At 45.5% G+C, this 22375-nt stretch overlaps 9 protein-coding genes across 9 annotated transcripts; 2 read left to right on the top strand and 7 right to left on the bottom strand.

Moving 5' to 3' along the window:
* Positions 1–437: 437 nt before the first annotated feature.
* F4817DRAFT_315287 (uncharacterized protein) lies at positions 438–809 on the top strand (the record flags this gene model as incomplete). The annotated part of the gene is made up of 1 exon (XM_049300517.1): positions 438–809. One exon carries the CDS (start codon positions 438–440, stop codon positions 807–809), a length of 372 nt encoding a protein of 123 aa, XP_049159783.1.
* Positions 810–1223: 414 nt separating this feature from the next.
* Positions 1224–3890, bottom strand: F4817DRAFT_90471 (uncharacterized protein). The gene is made up of 2 exons (XM_049308042.1): positions 3742–3890; positions 1224–3641 (listed from the first exon to the last, which is right to left on the bottom strand). Exon 2 carries the CDS (start codon positions 3607–3609, stop codon positions 1642–1644), a length of 1968 nt encoding a protein of 655 aa, XP_049159782.1. The 5' UTR covers positions 3610–3641; positions 3742–3890; the 3' UTR covers positions 1224–1641.
* A 4261-nt stretch (positions 3891–8151) lies between these two features.
* Positions 8152–10161, bottom strand: F4817DRAFT_90390 (Ribokinase-like protein). Its single transcript, XM_049308040.1, has 5 exons — positions 9772–10161; positions 9539–9636; positions 8737–9459; positions 8562–8677; positions 8152–8496 (listed from the first exon to the last, which is right to left on the bottom strand). Exons 1-5 carry the CDS (start codon positions 9869–9871, stop codon positions 8493–8495), a joined length of 1041 nt encoding a protein of 346 aa, XP_049159781.1. The 5' UTR covers positions 9872–10161; the 3' UTR covers positions 8152–8492.
* Position 10162: 1 nt separating this feature from the next.
* Positions 10163–12080, bottom strand: F4817DRAFT_90402 (P-loop containing nucleoside triphosphate hydrolase protein). The gene is made up of 4 exons (XM_049308041.1): positions 12011–12080; positions 11836–11956; positions 10791–11777; positions 10163–10734 (listed from the first exon to the last, which is right to left on the bottom strand). The coding sequence occupies exons 1-4, from the start codon at positions 12040–12042 to the stop codon at positions 10471–10473; spliced, it is 1404 nt and encodes a 467-aa protein (XP_049159780.1). The 5' UTR covers positions 12043–12080; the 3' UTR covers positions 10163–10470.
* Positions 12081–13070: 990 nt separating this feature from the next.
* On the bottom strand, positions 13071–14233 carry F4817DRAFT_335693 (uncharacterized protein). Its single transcript, XM_049303055.1, has one exon. It carries the CDS (start codon positions 14093–14095, stop codon positions 13757–13759), a length of 339 nt encoding a protein of 112 aa, XP_049159778.1. The 5' UTR covers positions 14096–14233; the 3' UTR covers positions 13071–13756.
* Positions 13310–13643, bottom strand: F4817DRAFT_90383 (uncharacterized protein). The gene has a single exon (XM_049308039.1). It carries the CDS (start codon positions 13529–13531, stop codon positions 13361–13363), a length of 171 nt encoding a protein of 56 aa, XP_049159779.1. The 5' UTR covers positions 13532–13643; the 3' UTR covers positions 13310–13360.
* Positions 14234–14809: 576 nt separating the features above from the next.
* F4817DRAFT_315283 (uncharacterized protein) lies at positions 14810–17178 on the top strand (the record flags this gene model as incomplete). The annotated part of the gene is made up of 8 exons (XM_049300516.1): positions 14810–15192; positions 15249–15330; positions 15415–15502; positions 15559–15666; positions 15779–15848; positions 16085–16489; positions 16626–16643; positions 16719–17178. 8 exons carry the CDS (start codon positions 14810–14812, stop codon positions 17176–17178), a joined length of 1614 nt encoding a protein of 537 aa, XP_049159777.1.
* A 621-nt stretch (positions 17179–17799) lies between these two features.
* On the bottom strand, positions 17800–19725 carry F4817DRAFT_335691 (enolase C-terminal domain-like protein). The gene is made up of 4 exons (XM_049303054.1): positions 19154–19725; positions 18995–19104; positions 18832–18943; positions 17800–18783 (listed from the first exon to the last, which is right to left on the bottom strand). Exons 1-4 carry the CDS (start codon positions 19327–19329, stop codon positions 18036–18038), a joined length of 1146 nt encoding a protein of 381 aa, XP_049159776.1. The 5' UTR covers positions 19330–19725; the 3' UTR covers positions 17800–18035.
* A 440-nt stretch (positions 19726–20165) lies between these two features.
* On the bottom strand, positions 20166–22015 carry F4817DRAFT_358328 (MFS transporter; the record flags this gene model as incomplete). Its single annotated transcript, XM_049306011.1, has 7 exons — positions 20166–20318; positions 20435–20577; positions 20659–21146; positions 21195–21367; positions 21418–21521; positions 21575–21779; positions 21839–22015. The coding sequence occupies 7 exons, from the start codon at positions 22013–22015 to the stop codon at positions 20166–20168; spliced, it is 1443 nt and encodes a 480-aa protein (XP_049159775.1).
* Between the last annotated feature and the right edge of the window lie 360 nt (positions 22016–22375).

Genomic DNA, 22375 nt, shown 5'->3' with positions numbered 1-22375 from the left:
TTACAGTTTACAAGTAAAGAGTTGTCTTATCAAGTTATAGGATAGCCTTAAGTTAAGCTATAAGCTAAAAGCTTTATAGTTTATTAATAGCTACTATGTTATTGAAGCTTAACGTCGCTGAGTCGAACTCTATCCTATAAACAAGTAGAGGAACTAAACATTACCGGGGGAACCACGAATAGCACGAGGCCCAGGCGATGAAGAAGACTACAAGGTTTCTTCAAGGTTATCAACAAGTGTAGTATGTGCGAACCAGTCCTGCAAATATATAATAGGGGCATATGATCAAGATATTTCCCAATCTCGTACTTCATATAAGTGCATCAATATAATCGCTACCATACCACGAATCACCCTTCATTTCATCATAGTTTCCACACATCATAGATCCAACCAAAGCTAGTTCAAGCACATCTACGAATACCATAACTCCAAAAATGGCCGAAGAACCATCGACCCGCGCTAAATACAGAAAATATTTCCAGTCCACATCGCAACTATCCTCTTTTAGCGAGCCCCCCGACCAACCCAACTCTGGGTATTTTGACTGCATCGAATCATTCGATTCACGCAGCCCAAGCAGCGGTCATTATCCGTACTGGGGACGCGAAAGAGACCGCTATCACTGGCAAGAAGCGCTCGTCAAGAGACTCGTACACGCCAAATATACGCGTCTGTATCAGACCCAGCACCCCTTACTCTCTTATTTCCGACAGCTTGCCAGGGCCGAGGAACTCGAGCTCTGGTATCACAAGAGGGAGTTGAAAAAGGCGCAGGAGAAGAACAAGCGCCGGCGGAACAACCCATGAAATATACAGGATATATGGATATATGGTGGCTTTAATATAGGAAATTTGGATCCGGGAAACCTCGCCGTCGGAGAGGATATCTGGCAAAGTGATAGAAGCATCATAAATTGGGTTGTTAATAGACGAAAGTGTTATTAAACATTACCTAGACTTGGACAAAGGTCGACACTGGTTCTGTTATAAAAGGATCATAGAGCTTATAATATTATTGATCTAAGTTAATATACTAGGGACTCTTGGTTTCAATGATTAAGCATTCTATGAACTACCCATAGAGGAAGAGGTCTGCATGAGCACCTAGGTAGTTTCTTCTATGATTGGTTCTGTGTACGATATTCGTTTTTACGTGTCGCATCTTAAAGACAAAGAAACACTCTAATTTACCATAGCAAATACAAAATGAACATCACTCGGCGAAATACTCGACCATATCTTTATAACTTATATCGGAATGAAGTTTAGAGTCTATTCCATATTAATATGACTTTTGGTATTTTCCACTTAATACATCTCGAGGGAATCTTTTATAAAGGGGATTCCTTTGTCAGGCATTTATTTTGACCCCATTCTGCCGCGCCGTGTTGGCCATTTTGCATATGTTACGATGCATGTAGATCATGCGACATCATATTATTTTCACCCCTAGCACATAACCCAACAAGATGCGGCTGCAATGGCCCAGAATATTTGCCCACACCTCGGACAGCCAGGGTCGTTAGTTAATACCTCATAGCACGTATTCGACATTATGCTTCTCCCAGAGTTACCTGCGCCGCTTCGCTGATGCTATCTCCGTTAATCTATAACATGCATATAGTAATGTATCTCGAAATCAATCGCCGTGGACTAAGGCGTTAACAAGTTTCTGCGAATCGTAGAGTAGCTTGCCGAGTATTGCGGTTTGCCTTGGCGATGACCTAACCGGTATCACCGACTTAGTCGTCTTTCTTGTGTACGCTGCGAAGATTATACCGCGATTCGCCGTTCCACCTCGTGCTAGATGCTTCTTTCCGATAGCATTCTGGGTTGTTGAGGAACAGTTGGTATAAAAAGAGCATGCCCACCCACGAGATATTATCTCAGGGGATGCGAGCTCATCACGATACTCATTCCAGCCCCTGCACCCAAGCATTTTCCTATGGAACTCGGCGTGAATTCGAAAAGGTGACCCAAATTCACTTAGGCCGTAAGCAGCAAGTATCTGGCCAGTCATTTCCAATTTTGGATGTGCAACGACAGCACACTGAGTGGTGGCATCATCTACGTTCTGTGCGTTGTGTTGACTATGGGAAGGAGTAGATTGATGAGGATTCGAGCCGTCATCTTTGTCTTTCGGCCAGAGATTGACGACATACACCAAGTCGAAGTTGTATGCTTTTGCGATTTTAGCAGCCCACATTGCCCCTGAAGTTCCCGATGAAGTAGTGGGTGAATAAGTCAATGAGAGAAATTGAGAGTCAGTAGGTGTACGGGGCGGGGTGAGTTCTCCAGATACAAGATTGATGGCGGTGGTAGGCGCGATCGGCACATGTCGAGTGGAACGGCTGCTGCCGTTAGGAGTCTTTGGTGAGAACTTCGGAGGTGGTGTTGGCGGTATATCGGCTTCTGGCATGGGAGTAGCGGGTAGACTCTCTGCAACATCTTCGTCATCGAGAGCATAGAAGTCATCAAGTGACGGCTCTCTGATATCGCAACCATTCGTTGAATATCTAGTGATAGTTGATAGCGAAGCTAAACTTGTGGATTTTCGCACGAGTTGCGGTTGAGAAATAAATGTAATTTCACCCTGGGCATTATAGATCAACGGTGGATCCTGGATTCTGGTTCCCCATGATTCTCGAACGGCCTGTACACGAGTCGAAATTTCCGTGCTGCGCCGAGTGTTAGAGTCGGATGACGGTCGCGGCGTAAATTCAATAGGTGAAGATAAGCCTTTAATCGACGTTGATCCATGGATCGTGGTTTGCTCATACTCTTCCTCCCCGTCTGATGCGGGTGGGGAATCGGGAAGATGTGCGGAAATCGGATATAGCACATGATTACTCGTTGAAATCGTTAAATCCTGGGCCAAAGCTTCGTTTAGTCTTCGGGATGACTTTCTGGGCGGTATAGTAATTAAGCCTCTCCTCGTCCTAGGAGAAGGAGGAGAAGGAGGAGAAGGAGGAGAAGATGATGTAGGAGATAGTCTCGAGGCTAATGATTCTATGTCATGGTTGGAGACTCTAGCTAGGCGATTGTCAATAGAGTCAATAGAAGTATCTAGACCGAGATTATTGAATAGTGAAGATAAACGCCGGGGACACCAATCTAGTATGTTCTCCGCTTGGAACTCTTGGATAGTGTGCTCTCGTGTCGATCCTTCGGCAGTGCCGTCCATGGGAAAGGCTTCCGTATTTTCGTTCTTGATAGTGTTATCCGGAAATTTAAAACGGGAAAACATCTCCATGCCGCTTGGACCCTCATCTTCGACTAGCAGTGAGATTAATCGGATTGGGTCGCTAGGATGATGCCGGTGATTGGGAACGATGCTGATCGAAGATCGTCTTTTCAAACTACCATGCGGGTCGGGCAGACTTTGGGAGCGCTCTTTAACTATTTTAGACCACGGAACTGGTTCTTCCCGAGGTTTCATATGTGTTGATGTTGGGTGCATGAAAGATGGTGATGGGAAATGGGGACCACTGAGCGATTGCGTTGGAGTTGAGACAATTGAGAGGTCTTTAGTTCTTGATCCTCTCTCCTTATCCCTCTTCCTTGAAGTGCCAAAAAACCTCTCTAGCTTCTCTAGCCCGTTGACCATCCTGTCCACCACTTTGGAAGCTGTTGGTGGTTCTGGTTTTGCCATCATGTTAGTTTGTGCACGGTAGGTATTTGAGATCTAAGAAAATCGCATATAGCATCATAATGAAGTAGGATCAGAAAGTAATTGTACCTAATGCTTGATATTCCAAGCGAAGGAATAGCCAGTAGAATAAAGTGGTTGCTTATTCACAAGTGTGATCTTATTCGGACGAGGTCGATGAAAAATCGTGAGTCAGTATGTGATTGACGAGCCTGACTGTATGGGTACGTGGATGTGTCCAGTCCTGAAGAGGACGATTGGAGGCTCCTAGCGAGTGAATAATGTAAGAGGGCAATTCGTCACGAATTGGGGCGTAGACCAGATGGCCTTGAGGGTGTCACGAGTAGGAAATAATAGAGTACATCTCATCTCGAGGTCCGCCGCACCGGCATTACACGACAGATAGGCCGAGGGTTGGTGTTAGAGGGCACAGCAGACTGGCTCAAGGAATACCGAATAAATTTGAGGGTTGAAGTATAGCAGACAAGATGGGATAAGTAGATGTTGTGTGGCTAGGGTGTTTCTGGTGCTGGGGGCTTCCTTTTGACACCAAAATCTACCTACGCATGAGAGAACTTGGCGAACTGGCATGTCTTAACCACGGCTGGGGTAATGAATACAAGGGATAATAATGGAAAACGGGACTAGATCATAGTGGTGTCTGGGGCGGTTCAAGGCTGGTGAAGTTCAATTTCGGCCTATGTGCAGACACACTTCTTGATGAGGTGAGCTCAGATAGTGACGGCATAATACAAATGAAGTGATACGATGAAAAGGAATGAACTAACCAATTGTTATTAACTGCTAGTAGGTGTATTTATGATTGGACATGAGAATGTTTGACCACTAGACCAGGTACCTAACTGAGTATGCGAATTGACCGGGATTGAGATGAATAAATTAGACGGAGTAGTTGTAGTTGTAGTTGGTAGCTGTGATAGATCGCGTACGCGTGTGTGGTCTTCAGCTTGGCGGGTAGCTGGGTCATGCAATCGATTTTGTGGTGCCGGACGATGCACGATACAGGTATGGACTTTAGAATCTCATTTCATCTAAAGCTTCGCGCGGTGATGGGGGCTGCGATGGGGGCTGCGATGTGGAAAAAACCAACCAGATGTTTGATAGATACAAGGTAGCCACGACGCCATTGGCTGTGATGGCTGGTAGATGACCGGTTTGGGAATGAGGACTGGTTGGCTGGGGGGCCAGGGGTTTCTCAGCTGTTCCAAACAAAGCACGAAAAAAACTAAAATAAAATACCTAAAAAGTTCCTCTCAAGTTCATTCTCGGAGAAGGTAGTTACGACCAAGTCTGATGGCCGTATATTACATTGTACATGTAGTATGTGAGACTTGTCCCCCTTTCCCAAAGTTGAATCTAGGAAGTCGTGGGGTACATGAATACATTGAATACTAAGGGAGGGAGGACCCGAGCATCTCGAGTCTTCCGAGTACAACAGCCTTGTACACGGGGTTCCCGGTTTCACTCAATTCAATGGTAGGTACTTGGCTATTACTCTCGCAACGGTTTTGACGGAGCTATTAACCAGCAATGGTGGGTTGTGTAAGACAACACAAGCCACTCGAGCCGGGGATAAGCCAACCCCCCTTATCCCTTCTTAAAAAGAAAGACAAATTCTGGTCATGAAATTCGGAACACTACCGAGAGAGTTGCATCGAATTCGACAGGCCTCGGCTACCATGATGCAATGAGCGGTATGAAGAGCCAGGGGTGCTCCCATGGTTCCACAACAGACGCAGAATCCCTTTCCTTTGAAGGACTTAGAACATAAGTGCCAAAGGGAAAGGTTGGCAGTGACTTCCTAACTCCTAGTGTAAGGGAGTTTACAAACTATATGCAGGTACTATTGACTAGCGGTATAAAAGCAAGAGGTCCGATATGAATACATATTCCGATGTACCTAATCCTAATAGGATGGTTCCTTTGAAGTTGAAGCTGATAGGACAGGTACGAAGTACGAATTCAGTATCTGGGTCTAGCAGAAAGTCAATCTTGGCAATGAAACCCGCTAAACTTAATTGGATGTATTAGCGTAACTGCGGCAGTAATAGCACAACTGCAAGCCTTACCTAACTTCTCTCGTAATTGCATCTACATCATTCTTCTTGTCTTAGATTATCGAAGGTATTCGAACATGCGTGGAAGTTATAGATGAATTCTGGTTTGATGAAAACACTTCATTGAAAAGTCATTGGTTACCCCTCGGACCCAAACGTCCGTTGTTGTCTCAGTCAAGATCCGCCCCCTAAAAAAAGTACCCTACCTACGATGATCTCGTCTCATCCTCAATCACAACGTTCGAATATCGAATGTTTTCTTTTCTTTTTTTCACTTCAGCTTCTCTGCATATGTCGAAAGTTCTAGCTCTATTAGCTCAGATGAGATCTCTAATGCTTCTAGGCATATACACTGAGAAATCAGGGACTTGAGGAACCTTATCATGTCGGATCCCGCGCGTACGTAGTGAACAGGAGGTAGAGACTCCTGCAGAGTATGGCCTATCACTTCAACAACCTGATCCTCGTAAGAGGCTCTAAGCCGCTGATGATGGCACTATACTCTGACTTATAGATACGAATTCAACTGATCAATGATCGAGGAACAAAAGGCAATAAGATAGAATCGATATAGATTAAAGGCTAAAATAACTGCTAACTGAAGGATGATCTGGAATGAAGGTGTGTGTGTGTCTCTGATCAGAGAGATGAGATGATCTTAGGACCTTTATATGATCCGTGAGGCTAGAATTACGTAATAGAATACCCTATAGCCGGGCTTAGTAACACCACACTTGTTCAGTAGGCGGATAAGCTGTACCTCATAACATCGCAATCTTCCGCCTGGACCACGCAAGAAGCGCAAACTACAAGGAGATCAATTAAGCTCCGAGCCCTGCATCGGGAACTAGCAGATGTCTCTTTGGACCTTTTTTTTTTCTTCTCGTCCCATCTTATTGGAAGACCGAATGCGCCCGGCGAGGTAATCCTTGGCAGGACGCCATGCTTCGAAGACTAAGATCTGATAATGCTTGGAGAGTGTCCCAGCCGATCGGGTCACTTCAAGGCCAGCCGACATGCGTGAACTATCGTTTACTTTGTCACATGAAGATGGCTTAACGTTGGCCAATCATTCCTAGATCCTGTCAAAATTCATATTGCAACAAAGTCTTGGCATATGCAAGTCGGGGTTGATTCACAATAGCTTCATGGTCTACTGCATCATTAGAAACCATCGTCACTATAGCCGGCATCCGGTCCGTGTAGTCAGATCCGGGCGGTTTGCATGCTGCATTAAGCCTGGCATTGCTTGTTTAGATGGGCTGTCTTGTTAGCCAGAGTAGACATGTCATACTAGGCGTAATGTATCAGCTTTCAGGGGCATATGGTTCATTAGCCACAAGATTCTTAGATTCTCAGTCTACCTGATCAAACTAAGAATCTAGAGTGCTTCTATTCAGAAGGTTCCATTGGAAGGCCATACTCCATACTTCTGTCGTCAGCAGCAGCAGCAGCAGCAGTCTTGCTGAACGCCCCATCCGGATATGACTCTATTATCAATAGAGGCAGAGGCTTCGCCATAGCCTCTCTAGAACTAATTGTTCTAGCAAGACGCTAATACTGGCTAGTTCCTGGATGAAGGACAAGGAGCTCCCGCGGTTCTCACATGTCGTACGTCTCCGGGTTTTATGTCTCGGTGCACGGTAACCTGCGTTCACGAACCAATGAGTCTTGAATGGAAGCGAAAGGCCCGATCGGTTGACTTATTAATTTAGTGGACGGAGAGCCCAAGCTCCATATACCCTTATTACCCCCATGTTAGGTTTCTCTCCAAATCTACACAGATGCATCATCCCGTGATAGTTGTGCTGAAGTACTACGATCTTAAAGTCGATTAGAGGTATCACCCCAATTTTGATCTTAGGTGTTCAATTTTCGGGTTCAAGATTGACTATCATGACGAAAAACTTCTTCAGTGGTCAGTTACATATACATTCTAAGATCCTACTGACTAGAATCCCAGATTCTTCTCTCCTTCTCCCCTTCTCCCACATCCTCTAACCCTTCTCGCGTCACCAACTATACATCCCATCTAAATTACTTCGTCTTAATCAGAGCCGAGTCCGTGCATGCACTAAACATTCTTCCGAATAGGATGGTTTCGCAATCCACAGCAGAAGCATGTGGATGTTAATGAATCTCCGAAATTTGAAGCTGTCACGGAGTACACAAGCACGACAGATTGTAGAACTCGTCCAGGCTCCAAGTTTTGAAATTGAGTGCCACAAATCTCGAGGACTAGTTTCACTGTAACCCAATGTGTATTTCGCGGGAGCTTAAGCAGAAAGGCAAACTCTCTCGCCGGGACGTATTCTAATCACATGTGGTGGCGGCATTTCGATATTACATCTAAGTTGCGTTCAGTTTCTAGATATTATCATGTTCTCGCGCAATTGAGTACCGCAAGATTGTTGCACGGGGCCTGGCATTTGTCAGAGTTACAAAGCGTGATCACACTGCATTTTGATGCCTATCTGACATACAACTAACTGCTAGCTTGCATACGGCAAGATGCTGTATATCATGGTCACATGTACCGTCAGTTCTCTACTGAAACTAGACTATGTACGAGTAAATGTTTGGTTGAACCGTGCCAGATGACCTTATACGATATATGTCGGGCTAAATTCCAGGCCATACAAGCTTGACAGGTTTGGATGACCTGTCCTAATACAATGATGCCAATTACATATTATCTTCATATGAGAAAATCTTTTGGCTCATAGTCGTGGTTGTGCTGTCGTTCCTAGACTACGGCTGGTTCTAACTGCAACTAATTAGTATCGAGAGGGAATGAGATGGAACATGGTAGTCTATGATGTAGATATATACCTTTGCTTCTCAGTCGGTTCCCCGATCACGTTTAAGAATGCTGTGTGGATCTCATCTGTCAGATCACTAGCCTGTAAACTCCTACCCTTCTTCTCGAAGGCAAGGCGGGAGCATTCCTGTGGCCAAACGTTAGCGATGAAAGCTCGGGTTTCTTTCGTTTCTCAAAGTAACTTACCCTCGTGATAACCGCGCCTCCGAAGACAGCTAATCCCAGGGTCTCTCTCTCGCTAAGGTTGCCGCCGTGGTCCCAGATCTTTTCCAGGTACGCATTTCTCCAGGCCAGGAATGTAGCAATACTTCCCGTCAGCGTGTCTCCCTGGCCGCCACTTCTCTTATACCCGCCTTGCAAGTCGACTGTTAATGTTGTCTCGCCGTCACTAATGAAATCCTTGCCGCCCTTCTGCACGATCGTCACGCCGCCGAGCGCGCGCGATAGCGCTTCGACTTGGTCGGGCGAATCTGCCCCGCCGCTTGCCTCTTCGCCCTGAGACGACGAGTCCGCCTTGATGCCCTTCCACAACCGCCCGAACTCGGCTACATTCGGTGTGAGCACGACCTCCCGCCAGCCTATCACCAGCTCAGGCGTCTTGAGCACGATAGCTAGTGCGTCCGCGTCTAGTACTACGGGCATCTTGCGCTCGCGCGCTGCAGCAAGGACTTTAGCACAAGTCTCCTGCATCAACGGATCCCGTCCCAACCCCGGACCCACGACTAGCACGTGCAGCCGCGGGAGCATATCGATGATCTTGCTAGAGACTTGCGCGGGGTCCGTGTCGGCGGGGGAGGGGCTTGAGTTAGAGCCCGGGGGAGGAGACTGGCGCATGAGCGGGTGCACCATTAGGTTCGGGCTATACGTCTTGATCACGGCGGCGGCACCGGGTGTGCAAATGACGTGGGACTGAGAAGAACAAGTCTCGAGTTAGCTTGCCGTGATCTCTTAATCTTGAGCTATATACCAAGAAACTTGTACAACGTACCATATCGCAGCCCAAGCGAGCACTCGCCATAGCAGAGAAATACGGCGCGCCGGTATAATCCTCACTACCGCCAATAACAGCCACGCGGCCCAATTGACCTAGAGCAAAATATCCAAACGATCAGCATCAGATTCCTCAGCCATCCTCAGTTCCGTTATAGCTAGATAGCTAGCTAGCAACAAGAAACAATACCACATTCATCCCAATTCTCTAGCTCCGCCGCAGAAACATACCTTTATGGAACTTCTCCAGCATCGGCGGCACCAGCTGGCGCACCTTGCCCAGTACCTCGCGTGTGGCCGGCGACATCTTCTCGGCAGTCTCGGAACTCATGTCTTTTCTCTCTCTGCGGTGGGGGGAAACGCTCGACGAAACCGCTGTTCGTTCCGATTAAACCGCGGGGTTATAAGAATAGTAAGTATAGGTAGGCGGAATGCTAGATACAAGGACAATTACTGCTAAAACTCATGTTACTTAAAGAAGCAATGCAAATTATCAAAAATGAATGAAGTGAAAGGGGGAAAAAGGTTGCATGAGAATGTTAGTTTTGTCTGGGCGGTAGTTGGAGAATTATCGCATACCCAATGATCAAACCACGGCGTTCAATACGGAACCTATGATGTCACCAAGGGCCACTTCGGGACTCTAGCTTATTATAACCTTGGAATCTTTAGGTAGTCTTTACCTCTAGGATATTTTTTAGGAAACGCGAAGAATAGCTTAGCACAGGTTTCGGGACAAAGGAATCGAGTGCTCTTGAGTTTTTGGCTCTATTTTACAAGGGTTTGGAGTTGGAGTGATTCCACCTCTAACCCGTATCATCTCTAATCGGCACCCTTGAATAATGTACCTCTCTAAACGAAACATGATCCGCCATCAAAGGCCCTTAAGGTATAGATAGTCCCCCTCCCGCTTGACATATCATGATTCATTTAAGCGATAAAGCTCTTGGTGAAGCTGGAGACGACGTCCTTTAATCTTTGCTCGAGGTCCTTGCTGAGCGCACCCTCCTTGTCGATAGTAGCGAGCAGGTCAGACTCGTTCGTCTTCAGGTGAGCCAGGAAATCGGCCTCCCACTGTAGAACCTTGTTTACGGGTACTTGGTCGAGGTAACCGTTGACACCGGCGAAGATAAGGGGAACCATCTCGTTGACGGCCATAGGGGAGTATTGCTTCTGCTTGAGAAGCTCCGTCAACTGCACATAGATAAATTAGTTAAAATCCATAGCAAATACAAGTTCCAGGTACTTACACGTTCACCACGGTTGAGGGTCTGCTTGGTAGCGGCATCCAGATCGGAACCGAACTGGGCGAAAGCAGCAACTTCACGGTACTGGGCCAAGAAAAGCTTGAGTGAACCAGCGACTTGCTTCATGGCCTTAAGCTGGGCAGCGGAACCGACACGAGACACAGACAGACCGACGTTGATGGCAGGTCGAATACCCTTGTAGAAAAGTTCCGCCTCCAAGAAGATCTGGCCATCGGTAATGGAAATGACGTTGGTAGGGATGTAGGCAGAGACATCACCACCCTGGGTCTCAATGATGGGCAGAGCAGTCATGGAACCACCACCGAGCTTGTCGTTCATCTTGGCAGCACGCTCCAGCAGACGGGAGTGGAGGTAGAAAACGTCACCGGGGTAAGCCTCACGTCCGGGGGGACGACGAAGGAGAAGAGACATTTGACGGTAAGCGACGGCCTGCTTGGACAGATCGTCGTAGATAACGAGAGAGTGCTTGCCGTTGTCACGGAACCACTCGCCGATCGAGGCACCAGTGAAAGGAGCAATGTACTGTAGAGGAGCGGCCTCGGAAGCAGTAGCAGCGACGATAATAGAGTACTTCATGGCGTCGTTCTCCTCAAGGGTCTTAACGAGCTGGGCAACAGTAGATCGCTTCTGACCAACGGCGACGTAGATACAGTAGAGCTTCTTGGTCTCGTCGTTAGAGGCGTTCCATCGCTTCTGGTTGAGCATGGCATCGAGGGCGACGGCAGTCTTTCCGGTCTGACGATCACCAATGATCAACTCACGCTGACCACGACCAATGGGCACCATGGCATCGACGGACTTGAGGCCAGTCTGGACGGGCTGGTTGACGGATTGTCGGGGTAAGATACCAGGGGCCTTGAGCTGAGCACGGCGCTTCTCCTTGGTGTTGAGGGGGCCCTTGCCATCGATAGGGTTACCCAGAGCGTCGACAACACGTCCAAGTAGTTCCGGACCGACGGGGACATCGACCTAGGGATGGTTAAACCGTCTTGTTCGATCGATCGGTTTGCATCATTAAAATACTCACAATTTCTCCGGTACGCTTAACGGTTTCACCCTCCTTGACGAGACGGTCAGAACCAAAAAGCACAACACCAACTTGTCCAGCCTCCAAGTTCATGCACATTCCCTTCACACCGGAAGCGAACCTATTCGATAGTCAATTATATGCCTTCCACCTTATAGCTAGTGGGGAAACCTACTCCACAAGCTCTTCGGCCTGGACGTTGGCCATACCGTGCACACGCGCGATACCATCACTGCACGATCCTTAATTAGCAAACATGATTCAATTGGTCATATGCGCATATGAAAATATTCGGTAATGGCGACAAGAAGGTAGGAACCGCTCGGGGCCGTAGTTTGGTGATACGGGAATGAGTTGCGGCGGGTTGAAAAATCTCGCTTCAAAGGCTCCACACGTACCCGACGGAAAGGACACGACCGGTCTCAGCTAAGCTGAATTCCTCTGAGACACCACGAATTCTCTGCTCGAGAATGGAAGAGACCTCTGTGGGGGAAGCTTTCGCATCGGCATAGGATCGGGCCTGGATGTTGAAGGCGGCAGGTGCGGCATTTCGTGTCTGCAAAAAAAGCCCCGGTCAAAGTTAGCCGACAGTCCGAAAATGTCAACGTGGGTGAGCGAGTATGCCGCAGCTATATTGAGAAGCTTCAATAAGCTCTATAACCCCCCCAATATCCTTCATGAATATCATAAAAAGCTCTTATAAAGCTTCATATATGCTCCGAGGATGCATTGAGACCGGTCGCATATCCTTTCGGATGGAATTGGGATGGGGACTCGACAGGACCGGGATTTAACCTACCGCAACGACTCTACCCGAGGCAGAGATTGCGCTCACGGCGCGCGTGGACTGTCTGAGGGCGTTACGGAACATATTAGAGAGGGATATCTAGTCCTCCGCAATAAAAGGAAAAACCAATTGCAATCAGATTGCAATTGAGAGGGAGAGGAGATTAAGGAGGACGGGTGTTGATATTGAGGTTTTGCAAATGGAGACTTTTTCGAGAGGGAGTGCAAGAACTGGGCAAGGCGCTAGAAAACGAAGTGGCAGAGAAAAATTACGCACGGGCCATATTAAAACTAGACCCGAAAGGCCCCGACCATGTAGTTGTGCGAGTAATTGGAGCTAACGTGGTCAGTGCTTTCCCCCACCTTCCAGCCTTCCCACCTTTGTATTAGGTAATCTTTATGTTAAGGTTGTAGACTATTAGTTGTACCTAGACTATTATGACGTTGAGCAGTTATATTTATGCAATGCTTGATAATTACCTCAAGAATATATGATAATATAATAAATAAAATGCTTCATTTTCATTCTCGCCTTGAAAGAAGTGCATACGTTCGCCCCCCATACCATCATACGCTTGGAACTATTTCTATGTTAAAGAGACGGCGAGGCTTTCTTGCATTCCATAATACCCACTAAAGAGATAATTAGGTAGCTATCAGTATCCCGGGATCCGTATACGAATGCTATAGGTATATGGATGGGGTTACGCGAACACTGAGAACGATCACTACTAAATGCTCAATAGGTTAGGTACTTACTGGTTGCACCCTCTGCTTTATGTACTTTGACCATAGTTAAACCAGCCCGGTTTGCAAGATTCTCCAACTGCCGCTCAGATCGCTGTAGCGAAGCCATAGTCAGCATCACCATGTCCAAACCCGCAACAAATCGATGAGGAGGGTCGGTCATAATTTGCTCGTTTATCAAGACCCTCGCTCGTGGCTCTTCTCCAGGAAGCGAGTTACCTAGTATATTGAGTATATTGACGCATTCATCATCGTCGTAATCGTGGATACATCGCTGAATGAAATAGAGTCTGCTAGCTCCCCATACGAGATGCTACCTTCCGAAGGAATCTTATCGAAAAGTCTCCATTTCATAAACATGCGGATGGAAGCCCATTCACCCAGCTACTCAAGTCGTCATTAGGTTAGGTATCTTGAGTAGATATAGTACTATCATGAAAATATATACCGTGACGGTCTGTTCAGCAGCCAACTGCTCAGGGTCTATCAGTTCATCCATCAGTCTTTTCGCAATTGCCGCCGCCTCTCGTCTGATAAGAATATCATTGTTGCTAGCAGTACGCAATTCTTGGATTTGATCACAGAGCTTATTTGATAAGGCCTCTAAGCTATCGATCGATAGGGTCGTCATTGTTCTAAAGATTGCAATTCTAAACGATATATCTAGGAATATGTTGGAAAACCAAGAAAACCCAGAATGGGGGCTATATGTAGTCTTAACCTCCATGCGCTTATATACTGAGGTACCTACAGTTCGGGGCTTATAGTAATAGCATCCTTATTGCCGATAACGCATCTTACATCACGGCGTCTACTATTATACAACTCGCTCTAGCTATATATTGAGTAGAATAGTTAGGTAAACTACGTAAACATGATTATGGTAGCTAGGCTAACGAGTAAGCGACATAGAGACCTCTATGATGGGTTTCGAAGCTCCGCTAAAGGAGTTTTCGCTTATATTATCCCAGATAAAAATCTCGTCCACCATCTTAGAAAAGGAACAAAAGCTAGTAAGAAAGCAAAATAAATTAAAAAAAGTACCTAATTAACCTAGGTAGTCTAGGTAATTATATATTAATTTGCTAGTTAAGAGTATCTTAGAGACAGATAATATACAGACTAGGCAGTGAAGATAGAATGCCTTTATAATATTAAATTCATAATCATTGTTTAGTTAGGATCGCCCCTATTTTAACAGGATATACAATAGACTAAGTTGTTATATACAAAGCCATAGTCTAGGTAAATAAAGAATTCTTTCACGTTTAGGTGTGCAACGCGCGAGTGACAATAGATGACTCTTCCTAAAGAGGTTATTTCTATTATTACTAACCTATAAGAATTAATACCTATATATACCTATATCTCTTCGATGCCATACAGAGAGATATTAGTTATCTAGTATCTGCTCTCTCGAATCTACATCATATCATTCAGCATGTCGGTTCCGGCGAGTTTTCAATACTATCACCCCGGGGTGATCGTCCCAACCCCAGAAGTTGCAGAAGAGGACCAATGGTCTAAGGACCCTATAACATTTAGGGACGGTATGGTATTCATTGGTTCTATCAAAAATCACAAAGTAGCATGTGTTCAATCTAGGAGCACAGGGCAAATACTCATCAACAAGGTTTATGAGAGTGGTCCGTGGCCTGGGGAATTGCCTTTAGAGCTTCGGATTTCAACTGCGCCATTTATATCACACCGCCGCTTACCGGAACCTATCGTAGTTAATAAAGTCGAGAGAATAATATTCAATGAACTGGTCGCTTGGCAGCGGATACGAGACGATCAAAACGCGGTTTTTTCTCTATATTTTGCGTAAGTTCTCTAGTTAACCTTCCTGAGACCTGATATAATTTAACCAGTCACTACAGATACTACAACGGCGGAAATCTGGAACAGTTCATGGATAGATATTTCCAACTGCTCCTACCAATACCGGAACATTTCATTTGGGTAAGTACCTACCTACCTATATTAAATGCTACTAAATACCTCCTTACAAAGAATATTAAAAAAGGCTAACTTATAGTGCTATAGCTCGTAGCTGAGAGGCTCGCCCAAGCCATCCGATTCTTCCAGTTCGGTACGCCGCCAGGTGGTCATCACGAGCAAGAGGATTGGGAATGTAAGTATCAAGTTTATACGCCCTAAATTTCTGTCAACTAATTCGTCTATGCGTAGTTATTTCTCACCGCGACTTATTTCCTAACAACATTCTCATTCACTATCATGGCCGTCGTCCAGGCCGGCAACCGAATGCCGGTCAAGAAACTAATGCTTTCCCCCAAAGTAAGTACCTGTTTTTAACATAAAAATGTTATATTTCCCGATATTACCCCAAAATCCTAGCCATTCTAGTAATATTCGAAAAAGATAAAGATGCTGACTCTCAGAATTATAGTTGTTGTAGGTGATTTTGGCGAGGCTAATATGGAGAACGACGACGACGATATAATATCGAATGGCGTCTTGTGGGACGGAATAGTTCACAAATGGGAAGACATGGTATGTACCTACCTTATAAACCCACCGTTTTCTGTGAACCCCTGAACCATACTCCTCGAGCCACCCCTCGAACCCCTTCTGCTAAAGTCGCTAACTTGTACCTGATAGTAAGTCATATTATTCTATGGGTTTATTTAAGCAGATATCAACACCCCTACAATATAGCCTTAGGATGTTAAAGTGAAACTAGCTAACATATTAGATATTTTATGGGAGAGGTCCTTCGAAGAATGGTTCAAACACATATACCTTACGGCCATGCTGAGAGCGACCTTGACAGGCCGAATGGACGCCCAATGAACACGGTGAATAGTCACATCTTTGCTCCCTACGTCCCTTACTCGGACGAACTTATCGAAATGCTTACACATTTTGAATTCCCTGGTTCCCAAAACGGCGCTATGATAACCGATACAATGCAAGACCCGCAGGGCAATACTGTGCCTCTTTCTAATTCTGTCCCTACTGCTGAGTGGGTTGTCAACACAATGTTGCCACTGGCTCGGAGGAAGGTTAGGCGATATCGAGGCTTCGGCAACCAGCCTAGAGGATATTTCGACGCGCTAGACGTATCGTGGACGAGACCCAGGAAAATGATGCCTTATGAGTAAGTTAAACCCGATTCATTTATGGCTAAACATACACTTGAGAAGATTGAATACTATCTTTCATTTCCTTGATATCCCGGGACTATCCGAGTACTTACATAAGATATATCACTTACGCTAACATGCTTTGAATAGGTATACATTTCGACCGGTGTAAGTAAACTCTAAAATTGTATATTGCCCGAATTTTCGAAACTTGAAATCACTAACTAGAAAACACGTGAACAGTGTACAGGGCGGCGGTAATGCAAACAATGAACATAACGACGACGACGACGCACATAGTGAACATGACGATGACGATACACATAACGAACCGGACGACAACGATGCAAACAGTGAAGAGGACGACGACGAAGATACACATAGTGGACAGGGCGACAGTGATACGGGCATTAGCCAAATGAGGAAAATGCTGGACAGGCGCGATATAAGCATGTACGAACGATGGAACCATATAAAGCCCAATTTTACAACACTTTGGTATAAGGACCCGGCTGTTTACGACCTTCCGGCCGGACCACCGCCCGCCCCGCTCCCACCTCCGCCGCCCGGCGGCGACTCAGACATAGATTCAACTCCAGACCTTGATTCTGATGACGGTTCTAACGATGATGATCTCGACGGCCCGGATCCTGACGAAGATAGGACTGGCAATTATAGGCCCGGTAGATCCTGGAACCCATGATGAAACCGTCGATAAGTATATTTGCTCAATTCGTTGTATCTTACTATTCTAAGCCGCTTAAGGTTTTAGAGACTGAAGATTGTTTATGTGTTGTTTGAAACAGTTTTCGACATCTTAGAGAAAATATAGGAATAATATATTGTATTTTATCATCCTGGATGCGTAAAACTTATACATTTGAACGTCCTGTTTTATCCGATCTGAACTGCATATTAAATAGTACGTATATGGAACTTGTTCTACGTGCTTAGTTGCGTTGGGTAGGTAATATCGTTCCGATACTCGTTTATAGTAACCCCCCCCCCCCAGATCATATTAAATTATGTGAGACTCCTTTCGAAGAATGATATCATCCAAGGGGTCATAGAGACCGCTATCGGCCGAATCACGGCTGGCAATGCAAAAGAGTTTCATATTAACAAGTAGGCAGAGACCTCGGAATCAGTGTCGAAGATCCGCTGCCTTATAGTTTTGTCAATTCCCACGAAGAATCCATTGCCAATACTTAATTTATTCATTCTTTATTTGTGAAAATCTAGAAAGAGCATACTAACGCTATACTTGACCGGCAGTGATCATGTATGGGGGGTTCTCGATCCGCAATAGATGTTTAGGGACGGGCAAGACGATACGAAGTAGTATTCCGCCCGAGGAGCTAATGGGCTAATAAATATAAGGTAGGTACATATACGCTCGATAATGATATCGTATAAGTAGGTGCCCAACTGACAGTCTACATCCATTTAGACGGGGGGTAGGTTCTTGGGTGGTTGGGCGTGGTATATTATACAGATACGGCGATATTCTAAGGCTACCTGCTAACTTATCAAGGGCCGTCCTTCATAGTACATTTTCTATTACCACTCCCTCAATTCATTCCCTGGACCAGAGAATGTTGGGCTTACCCACGCTTTGAAGTCCTTTGATAAGGCCCGTACCTGTACCTCGTCGATGTCAATGCCAAGACCCGGCCCGCTCATCAAGTCAATATACCCATCTGTGACCTTCCAAACCTCGGGATTCAGTGTGTAGCTTGTTAGATCCTGCCCACCAACGTTGTAGTGAATACCGAGACTCATCTCTTGTATCACGAAGTTCGAGGTTGCAGCGTTAACCTGGACGTTTGCCGCTAACGCGATTGGCCCTAATGGGCAGTGCGGCGCCAGCGCAACGTCGTATGTCTCGCAAGCAGAAGCGATTCTGCGCATCTCAGATATCCCGCCAACATGGCAAATATCTGGCTGCAATATATCAACACATCCGGATTCCAAGAACGGTCTCACATCCCATCTGTTGTGAAGACGTTCGCCAAGCGCGATTGGGCAATGCGTACGAGCAGCAATGTCCTTGATACCGCCAATATTCTCACTTAGCAATGGCTCCTCGACAAATAGGGGGTCGTAAGGCTCTAGTTTGGCAACTAGTTGCTTTGCCATCGGCTTATGCACTCGTCCGTGGAAATCTACCCCGACATCGAGACCCAAAGCCTTCACTACTTTAACACGTTCCACACATTCCTCGAGCTTGCGAGGAGAGTCTAGCCATCCGAGATCTTCGGTACCGTTCATCTTGACCGCATTGAATCCTTGGGCTTTACGGACATTTCTGATTGAATTTAGAATCGAGGTATGATTTGAGTGGAATGATACTTACGCTTGTGTCTCCACATCACTTGGGCGGTCACCCCCTATCCATGCGTATACGCGCAGTTTATCTCGGACTTTTCCACCCAGCAGCTGATAGATTGGAACGTTCAGTTTCCTAGCTAGGGATCTTTTAGCGCTTTAGATCAACATATTCTCAGGGTGTTTCGTACCTTTCATGTCCCATAGCGCAATATCTATCCCGCTCAAGGCACTCATGAGAACAGGTCCCCCTCGGTAAAAACCTCCACGATATGATAGCTGCCATATGTGCTCGATGTCACTTGGTGTCTGGTCAGCAATTGCGATGAGATGAAATTGTCAAGGCTCACTCGGCTTCGTATCCTATATACTTTTCCGCCCAAGAATCAAGACAACCTTCCACGGCCTGCGTATGTCCTTCTAAGGAAGCTTCACCCCATCCATAACAACCTGTGTCATCCACGATTTTGACGAATAACCAACGCGGCGGCAGCCGAAAATACTCGATTTTGTTTATCTTTCCCATTATACCTTTGAGAAATTCCGCGTCTATACGTTTCCAAGCTCTAACTATAAAAATAGGGTTAAGACATTCTAGCCGCCTTTACTAGTATAACGGATGAGGGGTATAAAGAACATTCTCCTCAGAGGGGCAACCTGGGGGTACCTGTGGGGTTGCTGCCCAATAACGTAGTCGCCCACATAAGAGTCATTCCCTAATTTGTCATAATACGGCCTGACTGATGATCGTAGCTCTAGTAATGAAGAATCCACTTGGGTAGGTCACTAATCGAGCCTAAAGTACTAAACAAAATTTCCGAAACGGTTAACGAGGTATTTATGTGGTAAGGGATAGACTAAGGAATAATATCAATGTGACTGTTGGTTACCTCAATTATGAATTTCTTGATGGTATTATTAAATCCTGGGGAAATAAACAGGGCTAGTGTCCTTGGCCTACGATTGTATAAAAAGGGGGTAAAATGCAACCTTGAAAAATAGGTACGAAGGATCTAGACGGGTGAGAGCCAGCTAAATACCAAAGAATTTTCAATTCATTAAAAATGAGGTAACTATTCCCGTCAATATGCTTCGATTTAGTTGTAGGTAATATGATAAAACGGCAGCAACTGTGGGGTTTAAACAAGGCCCTTCTTATTATTGCCGGCTTTCGGTTTGCAGTTATTAAGGTTCAAGTCATGTTAAATTCGTCGAACGTTAGAGATTGAATATAATTTAAAATGATCCAGGCCAGCGGCAGTAGCGTAACAACAATGAAAAGGACTATGAATCATAGAACGAATAACTAGCGCCCCTGAAAAAGATCCAGCGAAAATACTTGACTCAATATACATCAAGGTGCTAGAAAAATAAGCTATCCTGTCGTATCCTCTTATTCGTCCTCATGATCACAGCTCGCAATAGCCAAGCACAGATAACGACTCCTGCTGAGAAACCAATAGATGCTGACATAGCCTTGATAAATTGCGGCGCATCTGAATCCGGCCACAGGTACTATGGAAATGATCAGGATTGCATTTGCAGATACAGCGTTCATTAAAGCGAGGCGCATGAGCATTAGGTATGCTCTTCTCGGTGAGCTTCAAAGGGGGTGGGGGTATAGTACTAACAGGAGTGTAAACCGAGGCAATATTACCAAACATATTGCACATAGCAATAGCAACAGCTTTTTTCTCGTCTGACTGGCCTAAGATCGAGCTTGTCCACCCCAAGATGATATTATTTACACCGTAGGTAGCTCCCACAAAGATCACTTTAAGGGAATAAATTAGCCATAACTTATCTTTGGACTTTCTAAAGGATTGATAAAAGGGGTGCTCTTAATGTTACGTACTGATCCCCACATAGCGAGTCGTAGTGTTAAGTGTCGCCACGCTGATGACATATCCGATGATACCGACTGCTGTTGAGAGCGTGATATGCCATGTTCGCTCGTCAAAGCGACCGCTAGACCAGCAAACGGCGATCGATACCAGAGCACCGAGGACATAGGGAGGGCAGGTAAGAACGAGGGCCATCGTGGTGTCCAAGCCGAGGTTTTTGACGACAGTTGGTAGAAAGCTCCGAAAACCATGACTAGACATATGAAGATTTAACGCCAGACAGAACAACCAGGTTCTATAATCAAGCACAGCTTCTTTAAAACCTTTCATAACGCTCATAGTACCTTCACGCTTCTCTGTGTTATCATTAATAATACGGTCATGGGCTAACTGTCGCTCTTCTGGAGTCAGCCACCGATGCTTAAGTGGGCTGTCTGGCAAGAAAAAGAACCCGACTATGGCAACTACTGTCGAGAGCGACCCCTGGATGATGTATAACCTATGAGAATTAGTCCATATGCAATTTTATAGGCGGGTTATTCTTTACCATTGCCATCCAGCAAGACCACAGACGCCCCCTAATTTCGTAAAGATAGGGGCAGCGACCAGCCCAGAAAAAGCACTTGCTGCCATGTTGCCTGTGTGAAATATCGATATCCGTGTGGCAATCTCTCTCCTCGTGTAGAACATGCTTAGCATATATAGCATCCCGGGAGAGAACTTTACACCCAATAAGTTATCAAGGACTCAACAATGTCAGGAATTCTTACCGGCGATTCTACGAAACCAAGTACTAAGCGTGCGATCAACATCGTCGTGTAGTCGCGCACTAAGAACGTACATAGAGTCGTGATGGACCATGCTGTCATAAACCCTACACAAGCCACATTAGTGCGTGTCATATACATGTTTTATAGTATGACATACCGGCCATGAAATATGACGGGCGAACCCGGTTTATAATCATATTAGACGGGACCTGTCCGGCTATATAACCCACGGAAAATATCGCTACACAGGTGTTATACTGATATCCTTTCATATGTAACTGCTCGTCCAACCCGTCGAGCTTGCCATTCACGATCGCATCTCGATCTAGGAAGTTGAAGAAGAGCATGAACCAAGGAATAGGCTATCGCAAGAATAACAATCAGTAACTTGACTGGGGAGACTGTAAAAACACCATCTTACAAGAATATACAGATCTAACTTCCTGACGAGCCTCTTTTCCGCTACATCACTATTGATATTTCTACCAAAGTCGTCTACCTTCGCATTGACCCTTTCGAATGAAACTTCATCTGTAGCATGTTCGATATAGTCGAGTCCTTTGCTCTTCTCGTTGCTCGCGTTTGAAGAATGCTCCATATTGCTAAGAACACACTTAGCAACGATGGATTTGATAGAACTGAATATATTAGGAACAATGATAAAGTTGATAGATTTAGCAATTCAAACTGAAGGCTGATATGAGCTTTATGATGCGTGCCTCCTATAAGTAATACACCGGAATAAGCGCTTAGGCGCAAATCTATAATTCTATACACCGGAGCTTTAAATCCTAAAAGGTCTAAGGGCAGCAAGCCAAAACATTCTCCTTGATACCTACTCTCGGGTATCACTACAGTGTCTTCATCTAAACTAGCTTCGTCAATTTATATCCAATGGGCTTTAAAACAGCCAGGATCGAAAAGATCCAGTCGGATCTGAGGATGTGAGGTATTTCAA

The sequence above is a fragment of the Daldinia loculata genome (genome assembly GCF_022478755.1).
Source record: "Daldinia loculata strain CBS 113971 unplaced genomic scaffold F4817scaffold_20, whole genome shotgun sequence".
In the NCBI taxonomy this organism is placed as follows: domain Eukaryota; kingdom Fungi; phylum Ascomycota; class Sordariomycetes; order Xylariales; family Hypoxylaceae; genus Daldinia; species Daldinia loculata.
Note: the sequence above shows the minus strand (reverse complement) of the source record. Positions and strands in the feature narration are given on the sequence as shown.